Genomic DNA, 22,011 nt, shown 5'->3' on the forward strand with positions numbered 1-22,011 from the left:
AAAATGTATTTTCGATTTGTTTAGTACAACTTGTGCTTCACACACGAACAAGTACCTAATTGTTCAGGATATGCTCGATTAGAAAAATCATTAAAAAAACAATACTCAACAAAAAATTACAATAAAATACATATCTTCTAGTGCTCACTCTTAACTATCTTTCTACCAAAGGATTTGTCAAAATAATAATTCTAACTATGACATTTTTGATGCGCACGTCAAACACTATGTTATGTTTTTCAAAAAAAATCAGGGTCAGTTTTTCATGCACGAAGGATTTGACCCCCTTGACCTTATCCAATTTTGAAAAATTTTAGTAGTTTGGAAACTAGATTAAGAGTACTACAATATTTTTTCTTTGATTATCTTCATATCTTGAGTGGATGACTTTCAAATTTTCCCTCCAAGTTCAGGTTCACGTGATTTCAAAAAAAAAGTGTCCACTTATACCCCATTTTTTTACCACCATCTTTGTGCACTTACCCCACTTATCGTTCTTCAATAAAAAACCTTTCACTCTAGATGCATATCAGTATTCGCATACCATCATTCTCTATCAGTTTCAAATGATTCACTAAGATGTCTTTAAATAGACATTCAAATCTTATGTCAGCCATAGGAAATCAAAACACAATTTCCTAGGTGCAGTGTATCTAGACAGGTAAACATAACTCATCACACAAATGACTACCAAGAAAACGGTGCAGGTAACTCATCACAAAACCACATACCAGTTAGAACAGAATATGTGAACCGTTGTCTGGGAATCTTCCGCTTGATCTTTATCTTCAGCTTTATCCTCATTTTGATGCTGACTTAATGTAACCATGGGTTATCTCTTAGGCACATACCGGTTGACACAGAGTACCGGTTAGAGATAGACCTTAAACATACTGGTTAATAGTGTAAATCAATGAAGTTACACTAGTAGTCAATGTAATCATATATGTGTGAGAGTGTTTCATCAATGACAACAAGTGATGAATACATGATAATCATCATCAAGCCAACACTTCAAACAATTTTAGCCTTTTTGGATGACAACCAAAAATTTATTATCATTCTCATAATCTCTAGTCAACCAATGTGCTACAACACTTCATTTATTAGTGACTTTTAAGATTTCCTATATAGTTCCTAACTATATTATATAGTGAATTTAAAATATTTTATTTAAATTTTAAGTATTTTGTATTAATTTTATTTTAATTTATAGTTTTTTAGTGAATAATTTTATCAGGACTATATTATAAAACATGAGATAAAAAATCAATCATAATTTTCTAAAATAGAGACCATACATACTAATATATAAGGAATACATATTTTTTTAAATATTTTTTTTGTTAAATATATTGTATTTATTAGTAATTTCTTAAATTAGATTAAATATAATTTAGATACATATTACCCAATACACCATATAATAATCACTTTTATTTAAATTATTTTCTTGTTGAAGGGCATCAATGTGTGTAGTAGTTATATTTTTTGAGATTTATTTTCTTTACTTATCTTTTGTGATGTGTCAAATTCATATCGTTATCTGTGGTAAATAAATTTTCTTATCTAGAAAATAGAAGATTAAATAATTAAAGTGAAAAATTATAGTTTACACCTTTTAAAATTCTTATTTGTAATGCCAATGGTAATATAAAATATCATGTCACATGGTGAGTTCTTTTGTTACCAAATTTATATGGTCGCATTGTCTAGGTAACCTTGTCCTGTATTTTTTTCTTCTTCAAAATTTGATCCTGTGTGTCTTAGTCTTCACTTCCAAATTTGTATTCTCTCTCTCTAAAATTTATCACCTACATGGACAAGAGAGGAAAAATTTTGTTGGGTTGATAAGGGTTTGCCTAAGTCAAACCCCAAGTTTGGAAATAACCCTTGATGAAAGAGATATAAATGAACAGAAAGTACTAAAGTAATATGCTAGATTATAAGTCAATCTTGATGTCATTGGTAATAGAGATGATGCAATGTGATTTTAACAAGACCCACAAATGTTGATCGAATCACATGACATAACAATACATAAAGAGGATCGATCATGAAAATATGGCTGCATAATGATTGGTGCAACTTGCTAGTTCTTAATGGTTAGATCTAAAGAATATTTGTAAGATATGGTAAGTATGAAATGATGTCTCATTGATGTATTATGATATACTTGTGGATGGAAGAAAATTTATTATGAAATATTCTCTTATATAGGGTTCCCATGGTGTTTCATAAATTAGGCCTACCTCAAATGATCATATTAAAATATCGAGATAGAGAATCAACTAGTAGGAACTAGTGGACCAACATACTAAAAAAGGAGTCCATTTTGGGGGGATGAGAGTGACTAGTGTTTTAGTCCACTAGGAAAAGGGTTCCTATCACCCTAGTCTAATGGGATAAGGGTTCCTAGTTCCCTAGCTCACACAGAAAGGTGTGGAACAAAGGTGTCTAGGTGTACATAGGCCCAAGATAGAGTCTCGGATCACCATATGGTCATCTAAGATCAATTTTATAGTGAAAATGTTAGAAATGGACTTGGAAAGCAAATGGGAAGAGACACACTAAGGAAATGGAACAAAAAGAAGTGTAAAATTATAAGGGGCTACAATTTACGAAACTACACTAAATAAATGATAAATATTGAAAAATGGTAAAGTTACTTGAGGTTTGAAACCCCATCAAGGAATATCTTGTAAATTCTTGATATGGTTCTCATGAAGTCTTGCAACATGTTAGTGCATTCTCATAGTAAAAAGTACCATATCATAGTTTATTATAACCTTGTTCTAGTAAATTTGAATTCTCAATTGAATTTCTTCAATCATCAATATACTCCTTTAAAATCATTAGATTTGTTTCTTCTATTTGTTCCTAATTTAGATATACTTTGATATAGGAAGGAGAGTTGTATTTATATGCAAATTACTCCTTTTAAAAACACAACAATTTGGGGTGATCTAACTATTAAAGTATGCATTTATGTAAATTTCAAGGCCAACTTTCATATATCAAAATTTGAGCCCATTTAATCAAGTCACATGTGTTGGGTGCCTTAGTCCTATAGAAATGTATTAATAAAGGCCCCAAAAATATGGAAATCAACCTGGTTTAATGGAGTAGTCCTTGAATTTGGTACATACATACAATTAGGTAGATAAACCAAAGTGGGTGCTAAACCTAGTGTAGAATCGTTATAGTCAATCAATTATGATCACTAAATTTAGATATGAAGGAAAAATTTCCATGAGAATGCCACATAGTCATGTCAAAACAAATTCATGTAGAGTTGAGCCCTATCTAAGGTAGATTGTAAAACTAAAAAATAATGCTTCATTTGCGCATTTGTTTGTGAACTATGATAACAATGATAAAATGACATTTTGATAGAATGCGATAAATAAATAAAAAAGTATAGAAATAGTAATGTATCTATAGAGTATATACATAGTAAAGATTCTAGAATTAAAATATAGATTTGACCATGCTAGATAGAAGCAATAGGTGCTCATATCTAAAGGTGATGAATAATTTAGAGACAACCAAGAGATTCAACTAGGTAGCTCTACATACTTGTTTCTTCAAAAGTATAGTAGAATTTGTTGGAAAAGGATGTTTGTTTCTCTAGTCCCGAGGTTTAATCCATTTGATATTTGGAAATATTTGTTATTTTTTTCTCTTACTATCTATAAAATCTAGACTTGTACAAACAAAAAATAGAAAAAATAGTTTTTTTGTATAGGGGCTTTCTTAAGTCAAAACTTATATTAGTGTTCTCATTTCCACAATGAAAATGATGAGATAGAGTGCATCTCATTACAAGGATAAAGGATAAATAAATGATAACCTTCAATATGAAATCCTCTCAAAGAATCTCACATAAAGGCTTGGTGTGATTCTCATGAAGTCATACACAATGTTACTACATGCATATAACATAATTGATCATAACCTTGTTGTAGTAGATTTGATTGGTATTTTAAATTGATAGATTTATTTCTCCTTTACATGGTTGAATTTGTCGACTATATTATATTAGATTGATATAATTTGAAATGTGAAATGCAATTAAAATTTTATATGAAAGTCACAAATTTTCAAAAAAACATTCAAGGTTATTGTTGATCCCCAATAAAGTTTTAGACATAAGAACATGGTAGTCAGGAAGTTTCACATGTGTAAGATAGGATATGATTTGTGAAACAACCTACGGGATTTTTGAAGCCAATTTTAAAATTTTAGTGGGGCGGAAAGAGAAGGATGAAATCAAAACCCAAATCCAAAGATTCTATAAAAGGAAGCATCAATGAACACAAAGCACTTAAAACACTTAAAACATCGCATGAATCGCATTATAGAGTCTACTTATTTCACATAGTTAGAAACAACATGCTATTTGTCCATCATCTTAGAAAGAGAATAGGGCACATGAAAGAACAAATGCATAAGGTATCACATCCAAATCCTATTTATGAGAGTATCATAAAGACCAAGTAAAAACATTAATCCAATTAACTATCTTGTGAATATGGTATAATCTAGATCCTTTCTTTATGAAAAATTAAGCAGCAAATACTTAACATGATTTAGATTTCATGAAAGCAAACTAGAAAAACACAGACAAAATATAACCATACATTTTCCATAAGCACGATACATTATCCATAATAACATAAAAGCAACAAAAACATAGTTTTCATTCATCAAATAACACAAAGGCTTCAAATGCAAATCATAATGTATATAGAAGATTAGCCATTTCAAGATCCCTTAAAATGCCTTCGACTCTAAATTCTTGGAAGCTTGAATCCCTAAAAGAAAATATCTCATAATATTGACCGAAGCCATGATACCCCAAAAGATGCTTTTACATAACATTCTTCCCCTTTTATAACTATTTCCCAAAAAGAACTATTGCTTAGCAGTGCTAATGATAGAGACAAGGCACAAGATATTACTAAAAAAAATTCACTAGAAAGCTTTGAGGCATTGATCCTTCCTTAATTTCCAGCATGAAAAGCATCTTTTTTTTTGTTCGTAATTGAGGGAATAACGACTTCCATTATCCCCATGTTTTCCTCATTTTTAAAACACCTCAAAACTTTCTAGTTCATGCATGCACATGTTTCTTCTCGTTTTTATTCTTCATCCAGCTGGTGTGGCAGCTGTAACTTAATAGCTAAGGATTATCATAGCTTATAAAAGAGATCTTATCAGGACACATGTCCTATGGTTGAGGCTTGGGGAGGTCCTTTCAGTTCTTTGGAAAAGACTTTCTATGGGGACGACATGTGGAGAGCTGGTGGAGCTTCTTTAGAAAAATTGCACAAAGTGACTTTATAATCTCATCGCAATGACTTTATAATCTCATCGCAATGAGCTGGTGGAGCTGGTAGTAGATATTTTCAGAGAGATGGACTTCAATCTTCCAGTGTGAGCAGGTCTCACCAATCACAAAATGAATTTTCCGCTATCTACATATGTCAAAGTTGGGAAGACTGGATGGTTGTAGAGAAGTCTACAGTTCTTGGCGACTCACAGGGGAATTTCCCTTGCAGAAGAGATCCCACAAACTCAGTTTTTGCAGACTAGACACTTCCATCCACTGGATCTTCTAGCAGCCCAAATCGCATGTCTCTGATCAGCTTTTGACAACGGACTCGAACTAGGGAATCCTTTTGGGAGTGCCCAATCTGCTTAATTAGTTTAATCCTTTACCCAATAATCAAACTTCTTGTAGCCCAAAAAAGGTTCAAAAGTAAGAAAATCATCTAGAACTTGGGCTTGGAAGAAAGATTCACCTTTAGAACTTGGGCTTGGAAGAAAGATACACCTTCAGCTAAATGACCTAGGCAGTAACTTAAGGTACCACAATGAGCAATGGATAAGTTCGTTAAAATCAGGCTGCAAGACAATTGCATACAAAGAAGAAGCGTCCCAAAATTAGACATTTGTTCCACTAGGGAGAAATAATATGAACTTAGACCTCAAGTCAAAAGAAAATCCCAAGCATGACATATTATATTTATGGAAAAAGACTTAAAAATCATGGTGAATTTTCGCTTTAATAATTAAAGGTTTCATTTATTTGGAGTTTTGTATATCATGGGAAGTGACTTCTCTTCTGTGGGTGTGCGTATGTGATTAATTTTCTCTTTGTTTTGATTGGAATAGGTAAAAGAATACACTTAGTGAATTAGGCTACATGAATGGACCCAACCTCGCATAGCCAACTTGATAGAGCCTTGTTCCCAAATGCACGTCTATAGCCCCAACAAAGATATTGCAATGTTTCTCTTTGAACATTGTTCTATTGCTAGGCAAGTGTCTATAGCCCCGATAGAGTTGCTTGCATCACCTACATTTTTATTTTTATATTAAAATGAGATTTTAATCCTTGTTTATTGTCATTTTAATTTTTAGACACATTTAAGCCATTTCACGGGTTGAGCACTAGAGTGGTAGTAAGAGCAGTTAATCCAATGGGTATGAATTTACCACCCAATCATACGTATGAATATTAAATATGACTTTACCATGGAGACTCAACTTGTACATGACAATATACTCCAAAAGAACAAAATCTTTAGTTATGAAATGAAAAAATCATTAAGATTAAAACAAATCTTATATCGTAAGCATAATATTAAATGAATTAATTTTCACTTAATCCTAGGTGTACATCTTGACATCATCCTTACCAAGTGAAAGAATACTTGTATTCGGAACCCACCATCCTCGAGATTGTTGTTATGCACCACCTTTCCCTTGGGAATGATTCCATGTTAGTATTGATTAATGGGGTAAAGGCATACTCATGTGAAAGGGATGACCCTTCTATAAAATTGAGCTCCTGATAATCTTTGCGATCATCCTAAATTAAGTGATTTATAGAGTGTTTAGAAGAGAGATAATTTATCATACTTTTTTGTGATGGATACTCCAATGTGTTTGACAATGATGAAGGCACAATATGCCTTCATAAAAAGGGTTAGCAATGTTCATCTTGAGTGCTTGTTGGAGATAAACAATGACCTGGTTATTGCAAAAATGAAATGGGTACTTGGAGAGGATTTCCTCACCAATGAGGACAGATACTAGGTAGATACAAACATTGTGTCATGTTTCGTAGGGTCACTACTAGACTTGTGTGAACTAGCACTTGTTATAACCAGAGTCACCCAAGGGCTATTTGGGGAGGGCCTTTATTGATGGGTTGGATCAAGTTCCAAAGCAAGTGCAATATGAAATTGGGCTTCCTATTGCGATTGAACTAAAGGTCTTTGGGCAATTTCTAAATCATGTCCAATATGGGGTTGTATCAAGTTCTAAAGCATGTGCAATCGAGGTAGACCAATTTTCATACTGTGTGTATTGAGGAACATTGGGACCACTCCATTCCTACATGTGAATTTATTAAGGGACTTTCGAGAGAGGACCTGGTGCTATACATGGAATGGGTAGAAGGGTTCAAAGCTATGGTCCTTGATGAGAATCTAGATTCTAAGGGGGACAATTGGTCGGAAAATTTTGAGCATGAGAAGGACAAGGATGAGGATGACATCCAAAATGTTTCCAACTGACTCAAGGTTGTCTTCTCTTGTGGGGTACTGCTCACCGGAAACTAAAGATAACAACAACAAGACATGTTTTGTAAATTTACCTTTTTGAAAGAAAAATGACATATATAAAAATTCAAATGTAATTACCATATAAAGAAAATATATAAAATAAAATCCATACAACATTTACTCAATCATGCGTGTTATTTACCTTTTTGTTTTCTTACATTTTGTAGAAAATGTGTGAGAATTACACATAAGTGGCGCATAAGGAAAGTTTTATTTATATTATGTTGTTATTTCTTGCTCATTTTCCTTGATGCTATAAGTTATGAGTCATGAAGGACATCATTCATCATATACAACAACCAATGAATGGGAAGGAAATACTTGCTTCATATGACTGTTTACTAACATCGATGTTGTAAGTAACTTTTGATATTTTTTGTGTCACATAACATCGTTTTCTCTTTTCCAAAAGAACCCTTATTTTAAGAAATAACTTGCAAAAGCCCAAAGAATTTAATCAAATGCTCCACTAAAAAAAAATGCACATGAGGCACTTAGGGAAAACAAAAGTTGTACAATCTTACCCCAAAAGAGAAAGCAAATGCGTAGTAGTGCTTATTTAAAAGTAAAACAACTAATCTAACCTACCTTAACCAACTATCGTTTACATGATAAATAAAACCATTAGCTAGGTTTTCGAAATAACTTCCCCTCCAACCTAAACTTTTTTTCTTCTCATATTCTTGATGACACAAGAGAAAATGGGTGCATAATAAACATTTGTCATGGGAATTTTCAAAACCATAGGGACAACAACATATATAAACATGGAAAAAATGTTCCCTATGGGTGATAGGATACGTAACCTTACCTTCAAAGGATCCTGACTGTGCATCAGAGAGATGGTGCCTTCAATTTTTTGTTTTTCTTGTTGTTGCATGAGATCTCTAATTGGGCATCCATGTGAGGGCTGAACATAATGTGTCCCAGGATCATTGTGAGGGGTGTTCTTTTGTGAAGTTTTCACTTCTTTGCATGCTATATTTAGGAAAATTTTGGGCTTCTCTTCCTCTTTTCTCTCAAGCAATTGATAACCTTTTATTGGCTCAGGCTGATGCTCAGATGAGAAAAAGAGCTCCAATTCATCCGAGAAGCTATCATCTTCTACTTCATCAAGTTGACAATCCTACATCCTTTTTTTCACTTTGAATGTTTCTTTCTCATCATAGCTTCTTGTCAAAGTCGTCAAGCCTCCCTGGAGAAGAACCTTCTGTAGGCCCAAGGAAATGCTTTTACGCGATTCATCGTGCATTGCATCTAGAGTGGGGTACTTTGACATGGCATCAGATTGCAAAATCATTTTTTGTATAAGATCAGTTTGAACAACAAACCACCAACCCTCCTTTGTAGAGTGAGATGATTTCTGGCACTAAATGTTAGTCTAGAAAAACTTCTCTAAGAAATGAAGAAGGAAATGCCAATCTTGGCAAGGTTAATCACCTCAAAGGAACAACCCTTTTCATCAATCTTTTATGCTCATGAAAAATTAAGGTTGGTGATTCTCCTTTTGTTTCTTATTCATGATATTGTTGTTGTGCCTAGGTGTGATATAAAAGCATGCTCTAGTATTGCTCAATCTCCATTTTAGTGGATTCTAATTGCTACTAAGAGTCGCATAGCATCTCTGCAGCTACTAGACAAACATTATCTTCGGGGTATAATGCCATGAACACATCCTTCGTGGCCATTTGTGGATATGCATGGAAATAGCCACCTGTCATGTCATCTAGTCGACAAGATTCTTAGCCCAAAATAAATAAACTTTTCGTGTCCCACTAGGTGTGCGAGAAAAAAAATATCAATACCCAATAAGGTTTTTGCCTTAATAATGGGGCAATCAGGAAGTTTCATACGTGTGGGACAAGTTGCGACCTATGGATGACCTTTGGGATTTTAGAAGTCTAATCTTCAAATTTTAAAGGGGGAAAAGGGAAGGAAGAAATCACAACGCGAATCCAAAGATTCTAAAATAGGAAGGCTCAATAAACACATAACTCTTTAAACACTTTAAAGATATCATAGAATGATGTGAGAGAGTCTACTTATTTCACTTAGATAGGCACAACATGCTATTTATTAATCATCTTAGAAATAGAAGAGGGCACACGAAGCAACAAAGACATAAGGTACCATATCCATATCCTATTTTTTAGAGTAGTGTAAAGGTCAATTGAAAACATTAATCTGATTAAATTTCTTGGGAATATGGTATAATATAGATCCTTACTTTCTAAAAAATGAAGGATTAAATACTTAACGTGATTCAGATTTCATGAAAGGAAACTAGAAAAACACAAATAGAATAGTAACCATATATTTGTCATAGGTATGGGTCATTATCCATAATAACATAAAAGCAACAAGACATAGTTTTCATTCATCAAATAACTTAGGCTTCAAATGTAGATCACAATGTATATAGAGGATTAGCCATTTTAAGGCAACTCAAAGTGCCTTAAGACTCTAAATTCTTGGAATGTTGAATTCCTAAAAGAAAACATTTCATGATAGTGACCCAAGCCATGTGACCCCAAAAGATACTTTTACATAACATTATTTCCCTTTTATAATCAATTCCCAAAATGCATCACTACTTGGTGATGTTAGTGAGAAAGATCAGGTGTAGGATGTTATTAAGAAATTTTATATTGAAAAGATTTTAAACATTGATTATTCCTTAATTCTTAGCATGAAAAGCATCTTTTTTTATCATAATTTTGGGGATAACCATTTCCATTATCCTCGTGATTTTCTTGTTTTCAAAATACCTCATATCTTTTCGATTCATGCATGTGTGCATTTCTTCCCTCTTTTATTCTTCATCCAACTAGTATGATGCTCGTAACTTAATGACTAAAGATTATTTTATCTTATAGAAGAGATAACATTGAGACACATATCCTTCAATTAGAGCTTGGTGTGGTCATTTTAGTTCTTTTGAAGGGACTGTCTACAAGGAAGACAAGTGGAGAGTTGGCAATGCTTCTTTAGAAGAACTTTGTAAAGTGAATTTAGAATCCCATTGCGACAATCCACAATGGGTAGCAAATATTTTTGGATAGATGGACTTCAGTCTTTGGGTGTGAGAGGGTCCCACCAATCACAAATAAATTTACCACTATCTCCATATTTTCAAGTCGAGAAGACCTGATAGTTGTAGAAAAGTCTACAATGATTAGTCAAACAAAATTTAGAATCACCTAAACTGCAAGGCCAACTTTCATACCCTAAAAGTTGAGCCCATTTTATAGGGATATTTTCACTACACACCCTCATCCTAGAAAAATATTCTTACAATGATCAACAAAAGAGAAATTAAAGTAGTTTTATAAATATTCTTACGATGCCAGATAGAGGTTAAAACAAAACCGCGGAAGAGATGTCATCTTTTAGAAATCTCCCAAGTTTCCGATGAAGATAGACTTCAAGTGTTATGGTCACTTTATTACTCTGGACAACTGGCCGATGACTTGATAGTTTCGCTATCATCCTTCATGAGTCGATTAGAACTTAATCACTAGATTCATCGGTGGTTTAGGGAGAATCCACAAGTTACCGGAGAAAACAGCCATCGAAGCGGTCAACTTATTGATGAGATTTGATAATTTTCCTCTTTTCTTTTCTTCCAGCTAGCTTTTCTCATACCGATCTTCCAAAATAGCTGCCGGTTAAAGTGAGTAATGGGAAGGATGAGCGTTTTAAGCTAATCTTAGCTTCATCGGTGACTGAAGGAGAAAACACAAGTTGCCGATAACTATTAATTCCATCTTTTCTTTAAACACGTTACCTTTAGTCGACTCAAGTTTGAAGTTAATAGTTCATATTTGTATTCGGCCAATTTATCATTTTGACCAACTTCACTGTTATCATCTCGCACATGGGTAGGTTTGTTGCAACAGCCGGTTTGAGTGGGGGGGAACTTCCAATTTGAAAGTGACTAGGATATTAATCATATGGCCAATTTTCAACACTGTAAATCTGATAAGACATCAGGTGATAAAAAGAGATATATTACCAATTTCTTGCAACTTCATATTGGACTCCAACCCTTTATCCATTTCGGAAATTGTCGAATTTGACATTGATAAACACATGAACCCTTTTGAATGTACCCGGAAAGAGCCTATCTCCGGTTTGTCGGCCTTATTAACTTTATTCAAGACTAGTGTCAATCTTTGTGAAGAATCAATCAACTTGAATATCTAAACAACACCTCCCGACTATTTTCCTTATATCAAACATGATTTGAGATTGATAGTTTATGTAAGATTTATAACCTCACAAAACTTAAATTTCTCACATATTTTCTATTGAGGTCAACACTATTACATAGATTAACTACAAGTTTGTGAATGTTTCCTTCAATCTTTCTCATCATATTTCTTTAGTCTATAAGGGGTTTTGACCTAGGAAAACATGATTTCCTAATAAATTGGTAAGATCTTTATTGTTTTCTCGAGGCACCATCTTGTCCATTTAGATATTTTATTGGTATTCAAGCTCATATATTATCAATAAGTATTTTTTGTTAGATTATTTTTGTATGCTCCTTAGAATAAAATACACACATTACCATCAAGTTCACATCAATTAAGACTAGTTGTATAAGGAAACATCTTGACCCACATATTTTTCTAGGATATTCATCATTAATTGATGTTATTCTTTTTGGGAGTTCTAATTTTTATCTACTCAACAAATTTATATAATAAAAAATATGATAGTTGTCGACCATCTCAAAAAAAAATTGGCGTAATTTATCAATGATTAATCTTTGGGATAAGTCTTTCTAGCTTGCTATTGAATGATTGCATTTCTTTCAATTTTATATTTGACTCATCTAATATTTGTTCTAGCTGAATGCATTAATCTAATAAGGCTAGTTTTCTGTAATGATAAAAATGAATTATTACAAAATAATATTATATAATGGAAACATTAATAAACAAACTATATTAATAAAATATTTTAGTGGAGGGGCGAGAGAGCAGGTTCGAGAATAGTTGTAGCTAGGGTTTTTTGTTGCAATGGTGTGGTGGGTGTAGATGTTGGCAAGAAATGTGAATCTGATGAAGCAAATGATGGGTTGTTGGGTTGGATGGAGGTTGTGGTGAAGCTCATCTTTCCTTGGCCTTTTCCTTTCTTATGTTTGTGCATGTTTCTGCCTCCTTTCGGAAAGGCTTTTGTTGGGGTCACCTTCTTCAGCTGGGTCTGCCTTTCTTCTTTTGGGTCTCTTATTCTACTTAGTGTTGTCGTTGTTGGGGTTGTTGTCATGTGCTTTCTTCCTATCATTTCCTATTGATTGCTCCTTGTGTGGTGTGAGTTTGGGCTTTAGTTATAGCAGCTAGCTCTATTATGGTCCCTATGCTTTATTTCTTGTTTGGCTTGTTTGTTGGGTTTTCTTCTATCCCTTTTTCATGGCTTTGGGTTTTGTCTTGGATTTACCTTTCTTAGTTTTGGGTCATGTTTTGTCTTTTTCTGTTTGGTCAGTGTTTTGAGGGGTGTCCATTTTTTGTGGTTTGGCAGGTGTTTAGTCCTTCATGGCGTTCTATTGTGTCTTAATGGTTTTTTTTTTTGTTTTGGGGTTTTACCTTGTGGGTTGTGTTCTTTTTACTACCTTTTTTTCATCTTCCCCTTATTATTTTCTATTCAATCTATCGTTGCTAGCTTTAAAGGGCATAGACTAGATCTTTGGTTTCTCTATTTTTGGTTAAGGGTTGCTTTTTGTTTTGGGGTTGTTCTCAACCATTTTGGTTTTTGGTGCTTTTGGGTTCTCTTTGGTTTCAGTCGAGATTTTTATTTTCCCTTTTTTCTTTCTCACATGGCTCCTTTAGAGGTGGAACCTTTCCCTTTTGAAGTGGTTTTTATTCTAATCATCATGACTGGGGTTGGGCTTTATCTATTATTTTCTCCCCCTTTCATTATTCCTATTGAGGTGGGGGAATCACCTATGGAGGTGGATATTTTATTTGGGGGAGAGGTTGGAAGCTACTCGATGGAGGTTGATCTTCTCTCTTGTTGCCTAGATGTGGGATTGGTTCAAGTTTGGTCCTTCTTTATGATAATTGCTTCCTCTATTGCTTCTATTGAGGTGGGTACTCTTCTTTTGAGGTGAAGAGGAGCTTTGGAGGACAAGTATGGTTTTGCAAGTTGGAAGTTATCTCTACTTCATTCAGGATGGTTGTGGGTGCCTTTTTAAATCCCATAGTTGTTGTTTGGGGAGCTTGTCAAATTCCTCATTTTCTCTTGTTGCTCCTAGCTATTCAGGAGGTCCTTTTTTTTCCACAATATTTATTTTTTATTATCTTAATGTTGATGGAAGTTTAGGTTGTGGGAACTTGGTTAAATCCCATTGTATAGTTTGAGGGAGCCTAGAAAAACCCTTTGGGGGATATGGGAGCCTAGTTAAAACCCATTGTTATGGGTAAGGGTGCCTAGAAAAATCCTTTACTTATACTTGTTTGAGTTGTTTTAGTTGTGGAACTCACCCTTTTGGTTCCATGGCTAGGTCTTTCATGCTTAGTCTTTCTTGGTTGGCTATGTGTTGGTTGTTGGTTGACTATGTCTATTCTTGTAGTAAAATTTTATTTTGGTTATAAAATATAAGGGTTTCAGGTCCCTCCAAAACCTTTTGTACGGGGTTTTGGGTCCTCCACAAAACCTATTTTTCCCTTAATAAAAAATATACAAACTATATTAAAATCTACAATAAGGGATGAGAATGAGTGGAATCAAGAGTGGGAGTAGAATTTCAAATGGAGATGAATCTACAAAGTGGAACAAAGATGCAAATGACAATGATGAGGTACCATTAGCATGTACTCTTACCTCATATCTAGATCTTGGTGTCCTAGATTGAAGGTTCAAAGGATGCCTAGAGGTTCTCGATAGTTTTTGGCCATTTGGTGTTTTCTCAACCTTGCTTTTGGTAAAGGGATTTTTGGCCCCTATGTGGTTCTTTTTCTTTGTCAAAGGAAGCCCTAATTCTTCCTTTCTCAATTCTTGGCCGAGACTTAAGTTTTTGGAGTTCCATTATTTTTTGGGTGTTGCTTGTGGTACATAGATGGGGGTTTTCATTGTTAGTGATGAGCATGTCTCTAACATAGGTGGTGGTGTGAAAATAAGCTACTCATGCTAATTTTCTTTTGTGGTTTTGCTTTCCTCTATCTACAATTATTAGTCAATTTTTTAGGAGACTTTCTTATAGAGGTTCATCTATGTTCTAATCCCCAAATGCATTGCTTATGGGTTTTAGGGTGGACAAAAATGATATTTCTTCTCTTTAGTTTTCTCTAGATGCATGCTCATTTTCTTCCATAGTTTGGCTTGTATTGGAATCCCTTGTTCTTTCTCTATGGATAAGCTTCTATGTAGAGGCCCCCATGTGTTTCTCTAGCCCATTTAGTTGCTAATTCTATAGAGGTGAATGTTGTCAATAGATCTTATAGTTGCATAGCTACATCAGTGGTGGATTCTCTATCTTTTATTCTACTTCATCAGGACAATGAGCCTTTCTTTCTTTCTTCTGGGTAGTAAGCCCCTTGATAGTGAGTCTTTGGCAATGAGTTTTTCTTTGTAAAAATCATCTTATCTGATATCACCCTAATAGGTGTTGATATATTGAGAAGAACATTCTCAATGGTTTTCTCCTTAACAAGGTTTTCCATGTAAAATTTGGTGTTTCCTTGTGTATGGTGTGTTCTTCTTTTCAGGTTCTTTCATGCTCACATCTTTCTGGGATTAAGTAATAAAGTTAAGTTTTTGAGGATCTAATTTAAAGAAAAGATTTTAAGATTTGTTTGTCCAACTAATTCACTCCCCTTTCCCCCCCTCACCCTCTCAGTTGTCTTGTGCATAAGATCATTCAACATATACTAGTTAGATGTTGTCTAGTATAGGTAGAAAGGTGTTAAGATTCTCAGGGTTGTTTCAATTCTATTCTAGTCCTTTTGTATGTTACATTTGGGGTAACTCTATTGTGTTGTCTTTGAAACATCCTTTTGTTTGATGATTTTACTAAATTTTGACTTCGTTCGCTCCATCGTGTTCTAATGACTTGCACTTCAAGCCTATTTTTTTATGGTTTTTGGTTAAGCTCTATTATGAGTTGGGGTCCCAACCCACTTAATTTAATAAAAAAATGATATACTATTCTATAGTCTAAATGAATAACTAACTTAGATTACTTTGCATTCACAATGAATGATCTAAACATTCCGATCATTCTTGTGTTAATTCAATTTGTAATAAATGATATATGATTCTATAATGTGTTAATTATCTTCATTTGTTTTAGATATTTTTAATATTTGTCTATAAAAATATTAGAGAGATGATGACGTAAGTGGAAAATGGTAAATAAGCTGTACGATTGCTTTATTCGGCCAAAGAAAATGAGAACAATCATTAAGATATATAAGGAAAGAAAGGTCGCCAATCGTCCACGCGGCAACACAACATTAAAGATAACTATCACTTTCTTCCCAAAATTAGATCTTCCGTGCCTTTCTTTCGATTACAAAATGTTTGTGGACTCAAAATGCTTGAAAACGACTATGCTTCTAATTCGTCAAGCGAATGTGGTGTTGGTAAATTTGTACTTCAAAAATCGAAAATACTCATTGTGCAATCAGATTTTTAAGCCCGGTTACTATTGCAAGATTCCTATGCTACAACATATACACGCGTCATCATCCAAGACGGGAGAAGTTTTAAATAGGTTGGTTTTCAGTCAGAATGTTTGGATTTCCAGATTGTGTTGGATTGCAGTGCTTTATAGATTTACTCACCTTTACAGAAAGTTTGTATATTTACCTTTCTTTCTAGTTTTAAAAGGAAATAGTCGGTGATTTGTTTGACCCACTGAATTCACAAACAATGACTATGGCTTATGTACTTAGCAGTCTCTAGAATGCATTTGTTTAGGAACCGGCCATGAATACTCACATGCTATATATTAAGAGTTTAGAGTCCAGTGTTAGCATAAGCAAGCAGAGAGAAAATAATTTGCTCACACGTTTTATATTATCAGAGCCTTCTGTTGTTAGCAATGGATAGCGCAGCTTGGTGGATGAAACTTGCGGTGGAGGAGGAAGATGTGATTAGAAAAGGGCCCTGGACATTAGAGGAAGATACCAAGTTAATTGCCTATGTAAGACAGTATGGTGCAGCTCGTTGGAGTTCACTTGCTAAGATGGCAGGTTTGAAGAGAGATGGAAAGAGCTGCAGGATGAGATGGCTCAATTATCTCCGCCCTAAACTTAAGCATGGCAACTTTTCTCCCGAGGAGGATCGCTTAATCATCGAATTGCACAATAAATGGGGAAACAAGTAATGCCATTTTTAGTTAGAATCTCTCTTATTTTGTGTTATTCGATTTCTGGCTGTAAAGTAAGTTTAGAATGTTTGAAATCGTTTCTGTGGTGTGATGATTTACTTTTTTGGCAGGTGGTCTTCCATTGCCCATAATTTACCAGGAAGAACAGATAACGAGATCAAAAACCATTGGAGAACCCACATCATTAAAATGTCTCCAGAGCTAATTGGGAGTTGTCCGCCAACTTCCAAAAGTCCAAAACAAACAAAGTCAGTAACAGAAAATAATAAGCTTTCCAGAAGCGAAAGCTTCGAGGATCTGCAAGTGGCCGCAATGAAGGAATGTTATGCAGAATCTGATTCACCCAATACTCTTAACCAGGCGAGCTGTGATAGTTGTGACTCGGACTGTGGTTACGAGGAGTTCATAGAAAAGTTATGTGATATGGATACAGTGAGCAGCATTATAGGTGATGCATATGCAGCAAGTATGGTCCAAGAGAGCCCAACCTTCTCTTGGTCTTCTCCAATGAATGTCTTGTCAGACAGTGAAGAGTTCTTATGGGATTATAACTCCATCGACTTATGAAATTTAGATGATTTACAAAGCATGTATTGTTAACGATCCTGAAATTGTGTGCATTCATTTAGTATAGTGGGCAGCATTATAGCTGACGAATATGCAGCCATGATGGTCCAAGAGAGCCCAACCTTCTCGTGGTCTTCTGGGACAGATTCTCCAATCAGTGTTTTGTCAGACAGTGAAGAGTTCTTATGGGATTATAACTCCATCGACTTATGGAATTTAGATGATGTACAAAACATGTGTTGTTAACGATCCTGAAATTGTGCGCATTCATTTAGTATATTGGATGAATAAAAACTCCAAGGGTTTTATATTGTATATTCTGCCGCGTGATCAAAACGTGATTTACTTTACAATTGTTAAATCGTAATTGAACTATAAGCTTGTATTGATGAAAAGTCGTTCAATATTTGCTCGGTTTGACCTGAATTGTTCGATGTGCAAAACATTTTATGGGCCTGAGAACCATGGCAATGTTATATTATTTGTGGATCAAAAGAGGGCTTAATCAAATGTACAGTTCCTATTCATCAATGCACAAATAGACAAACCTTGTAGGAGGCGGTGTGACATAGGTTAAGGTTGTAGATTCTCCAAGTGGAAGGACGATTCCCTCAAATTAAGAATCTACAATGCTACAAAATTAGGTACGACAATCATGACAAATTATAGTTATACAAAAGTGCTTATAAAATCTTATTAGATTAAGATTTAATATTTTGAAAAAATGGACAAAATCGAAAATTTTTAGAAGAAATCTAAGAGAAAAGAATTGATGAAAAGAAAATAAGGGTGAATGTATGCTCTATCATTTTTTTAAATAATCTATGGGAAGAAAAATTTGAAATGTTTATTCATCATTGTGAGACTCAAAGAAAAGCTATGGAAATGTCTTCCAACAGGTTTTTCTAAAGAGCATAGTTGAAAACCTCACAAAAAGGATGATGTAAGAGCATATGCTCATATGAAGAAGCTAATGATGTTAAATTAGTAAAATATATTCTTCAAAACTTTTGAAAAATTATTATAAATATATTTAGTTTAATAGAATTTCAATATAATTTTAAAAAATAATGATAATCTAGAGGAATTTGACAGAAATACTATACAAATGATAGTTATCTACTAGGCCGATTATATAAGCTATGAGAAAAAGTTGAACAAAGAGACCACATAGAAAGGTAATTAAACTTTATGATTTTTTTCTGTACTTTCTAAAATATTTTATGTGCTTAGGATGACATGTTCCATGTGAGTGTCTGGCATGCATACTAGCATCCAATAGCCATGCTAAAGCCCTTCCTACACATTACTATCCCTATTGTGTGCTAATGTCTAACAAGAACAAATGTCTCTAGAGAATTTAGCCAACAATTTAATATTGATAAATTTTACTTTTGCAAAATGAAAATGAAATGTATTATAGAATAAGAGTGATAAAATCCATTTTCTATGACCAAAATAGCTATCAACTATGTGTGATCATACTAGAGGGTGGATACACTATGGTATGGACATGTCAATGTATTCTCACTTTATGAGATAGCAATACTATATCAAGTATCTCTTGGTGTACAAGATGCTATAGATATAATTTCAAGATTGTGTGCAAATGGCATTGATGAGGGGTTGGAACTTAGCATCATGAAATCTCATTTTATAATGGGAGAGATGATGTTCACCTTAAAGGACCTTCATGGGATATTGAAACAAATATTTTTGTTTCACATAATATTGTTCATGGAAGAACTCCCACTAGACTATTTTTATGAGGGATAATAGCATGTCTTCAAGCATACTATTCTTGGAGATAATATGAGACATACATATTAGATGGTTGTACAATGGAATATTAGTGGTCCACCTTATTAGATTAGTTATGGTCACAATAAGTATAGTTAATGACTTAATTAAATAAATAAGATTTATTTAATTAATAGAAGAGGTGGGGCCAATTAAGTAATTAAAATATTTACTTAATTTAGGCAAAGGATGGTTTAAATTAAAAAACAAAAAATTATTTAAATAGGGAAAGGCTAGAAGAGGATTATTGAATTAATTAAATAAATAAATAACTATTTAATTAATAGGATGCTTGGGATATAATAATTAAATATATAAAATATTTATTTAACTAGGCTATGACAATTTTAGGTGTCTACAAGGACAAAGAAGAAGATAAAGGTTAAAAAGAAGAAAATTTTAATAGAATAGTTGATGCTAACTAAGAAACCAGTTCTCAATGGGAAAAGAAGTATTAGGGTACTAGGCTAGGAGAGAAAAGAGAGGATATTAATTCTTATAAGGCTCAAGTTTTTATAGCTATGTGGTCATTTAACAAAGCTTGAGAATATAATGAAAAAGACAAATCATGAGAAGTACAACAAGATTGAACAAGCTCTCACTACTATTATTGATATAACTAATGGCATTAAAGCAGTTATGAGCACATTAAAGCTATGAGATTTCCACAATCCATTTTGCATTTCTAGTGTATTTTTTTCTGGATTCGATTGTGTGTATATTTTTCCATCTAGAAAAATAAACACACAATCGAATCCAGAAAAAAATACACTAGATATGAGCACATTTTCAAATAGCTAAAAAAAAAAAAAAAAAAAAAACAACTTAAGAAGTAGAGAAAGGAGAATAGTGCAAAAAGTGAAAAAAGTTTCGAAGGCAAGAAGAATATTAGAAAGGATTCTTGGGAGGAATCCCTTAAATCCCTCACTACTAACTAGAAACTCATAAATTAAGTTTGGTTTCATACGTGCTATTTCTTTTTTTTTGTTATTCTTGTTAGTTGTTGCTTTTGAAATTGTCAGTGATAGCTTGTTTATCAACTTCCTACTATCAGTTATGGTTTGTAAGAAACTTTGGTTATTATTAGGCCTATACTACTTTAGTCTTCTAATTTTATTTTTGTTTTAATCTTGTCACTATTCGATATTGTATGTCTCTTTAATTGGGAGTTAGACACACATGGCTCACTAGTGTTTTTAATGGTTCTTATGTTATTGAAACTTAAGATAAAATCTCTTTCCCTACTTAATCGATAAAAAACAATATCATAGAAGCATGAATGGAGGTTGACAAAGGAATTCAATTGGGTTCATTTAAGTGAATATATTAGACCAACTCTCAACAAAGAGGACTAGGAGAATATTAAAAAAAAATTACAAAAACACAAGGTTTAGTGCCAACATCAAGATGCTACTCAATGCATATTTATTAATTTTGTAGGTTCTGATGGAATGATCATCCTAGGGACAACACAAGACAAAAATTTTACTCCCTTTTTTAATGACCCACATCTTTTTTTAGTGTATAAATAGATGTTTTTGTAAATGACAAGGCCCATACACATTGAAATAAAAGTCCATGTTATATTCACACAAACATCAAAGTGAGGATACAATATTATTATGAAAATAGAAAGTCATGCTAATTCCCATTTAGTTTATGGCCTACATTGATTAAAGTGTCCTAATATAAGAGCATATCAAAACCTAATTAGGATGTCCCAAGTTGTTAGAATTGACTCACAATCCCACACTTATTTATTACTATTCATACTTATGTCACCTCCATTTGCATATTTTTTCATAAATGTATTCCCTAATTCAAGATATATATCTTTCAAATTGTACGATAATTTCATAATTGACCTTGGTGAGTATTGTGGAGTGTAGGGATAGTCCCTAAATTATAGGTTGCAAAATAAAAATTTAATGTCTTTTTGTTAATTATCTAAAAGTTCTTTTTGTGTCCCTTTAAATAATATATACACAATGCCATTAGGTTTGCAACAATTGAGATTGGTCCTATGGGGTATGATGTTGATCTACATATTTTTCTAAGATACTAGTCATTACCTTATGGAGTTTTTTTGTCTAAGTTGTACTTGTTAAGTATTCACCAAACTAAGACAAGCAATTCTATGATAGTTATAGACCATCTCAAAAGAACATTGACTCGCTGATATATCACCAATCATAGAGATAAATCCAATTAAACTTGCATTTAATTATTCTCTATTATAACTCAAGTGTTTATATTAATTGAATGCATTTATTTAATTAACCTAAATTTATGTAAGTGTTACTAAGTCTCTTATAATATATATAAATATTTATATATATGTGATAATTTAAGAGATGAAGAAAAAATATTGTCAAATATATGAACAAATTACTTTAAAACAAAATTATACCACAAATATTAATAATTATAATTTTAATGAGAAAGATAACAATAGTTTAAAATTCACCTAGATGGGCAATGAAAAAGTTGAAATCCCCAATTCCCCATTCCTAGAATTTGGGCCCTCAAAATCTGAAAAAGCAGAAAATGGGGAAAAGGGTAGGGACCCAAACCAAAGGGGATGAAGAAATTAAATTGGATATTCCCCTAATTGTGGACCCGAAGGAGTGTAAAAATGACGAGATGGATATTGATAGGCTTCTGGTTAAT

General features: G+C 33.3%; 1 protein-coding gene across 1 annotated transcript; it reads left to right on the forward strand.

The window, feature by feature from the left end:
* Positions 1 to 16,686: 16,686 nt before the first annotated feature.
* LOC131050229 (myb-related protein 305-like) lies at positions 16,687 to 17,787 on the forward strand. The gene is made up of 3 exons (XM_059209643.1): positions 16,687 to 16,967; positions 17,085 to 17,440; positions 17,609 to 17,787. Exons 1-3 carry the CDS (start codon positions 16,687 to 16,689, stop codon positions 17,785 to 17,787), a joined length of 816 nt encoding a protein of 271 aa, XP_059065626.1.
* Positions 17,788 to 22,011: the final 4,224 nt, after the last annotated feature.

This window comes from Cryptomeria japonica, chromosome 1, assembly GCF_030272615.1.
Source record: "Cryptomeria japonica chromosome 1, Sugi_1.0, whole genome shotgun sequence".
In the NCBI taxonomy this organism is placed as follows: Eukaryota; Viridiplantae; Streptophyta; class Pinopsida; order Cupressales; family Cupressaceae; genus Cryptomeria; species Cryptomeria japonica.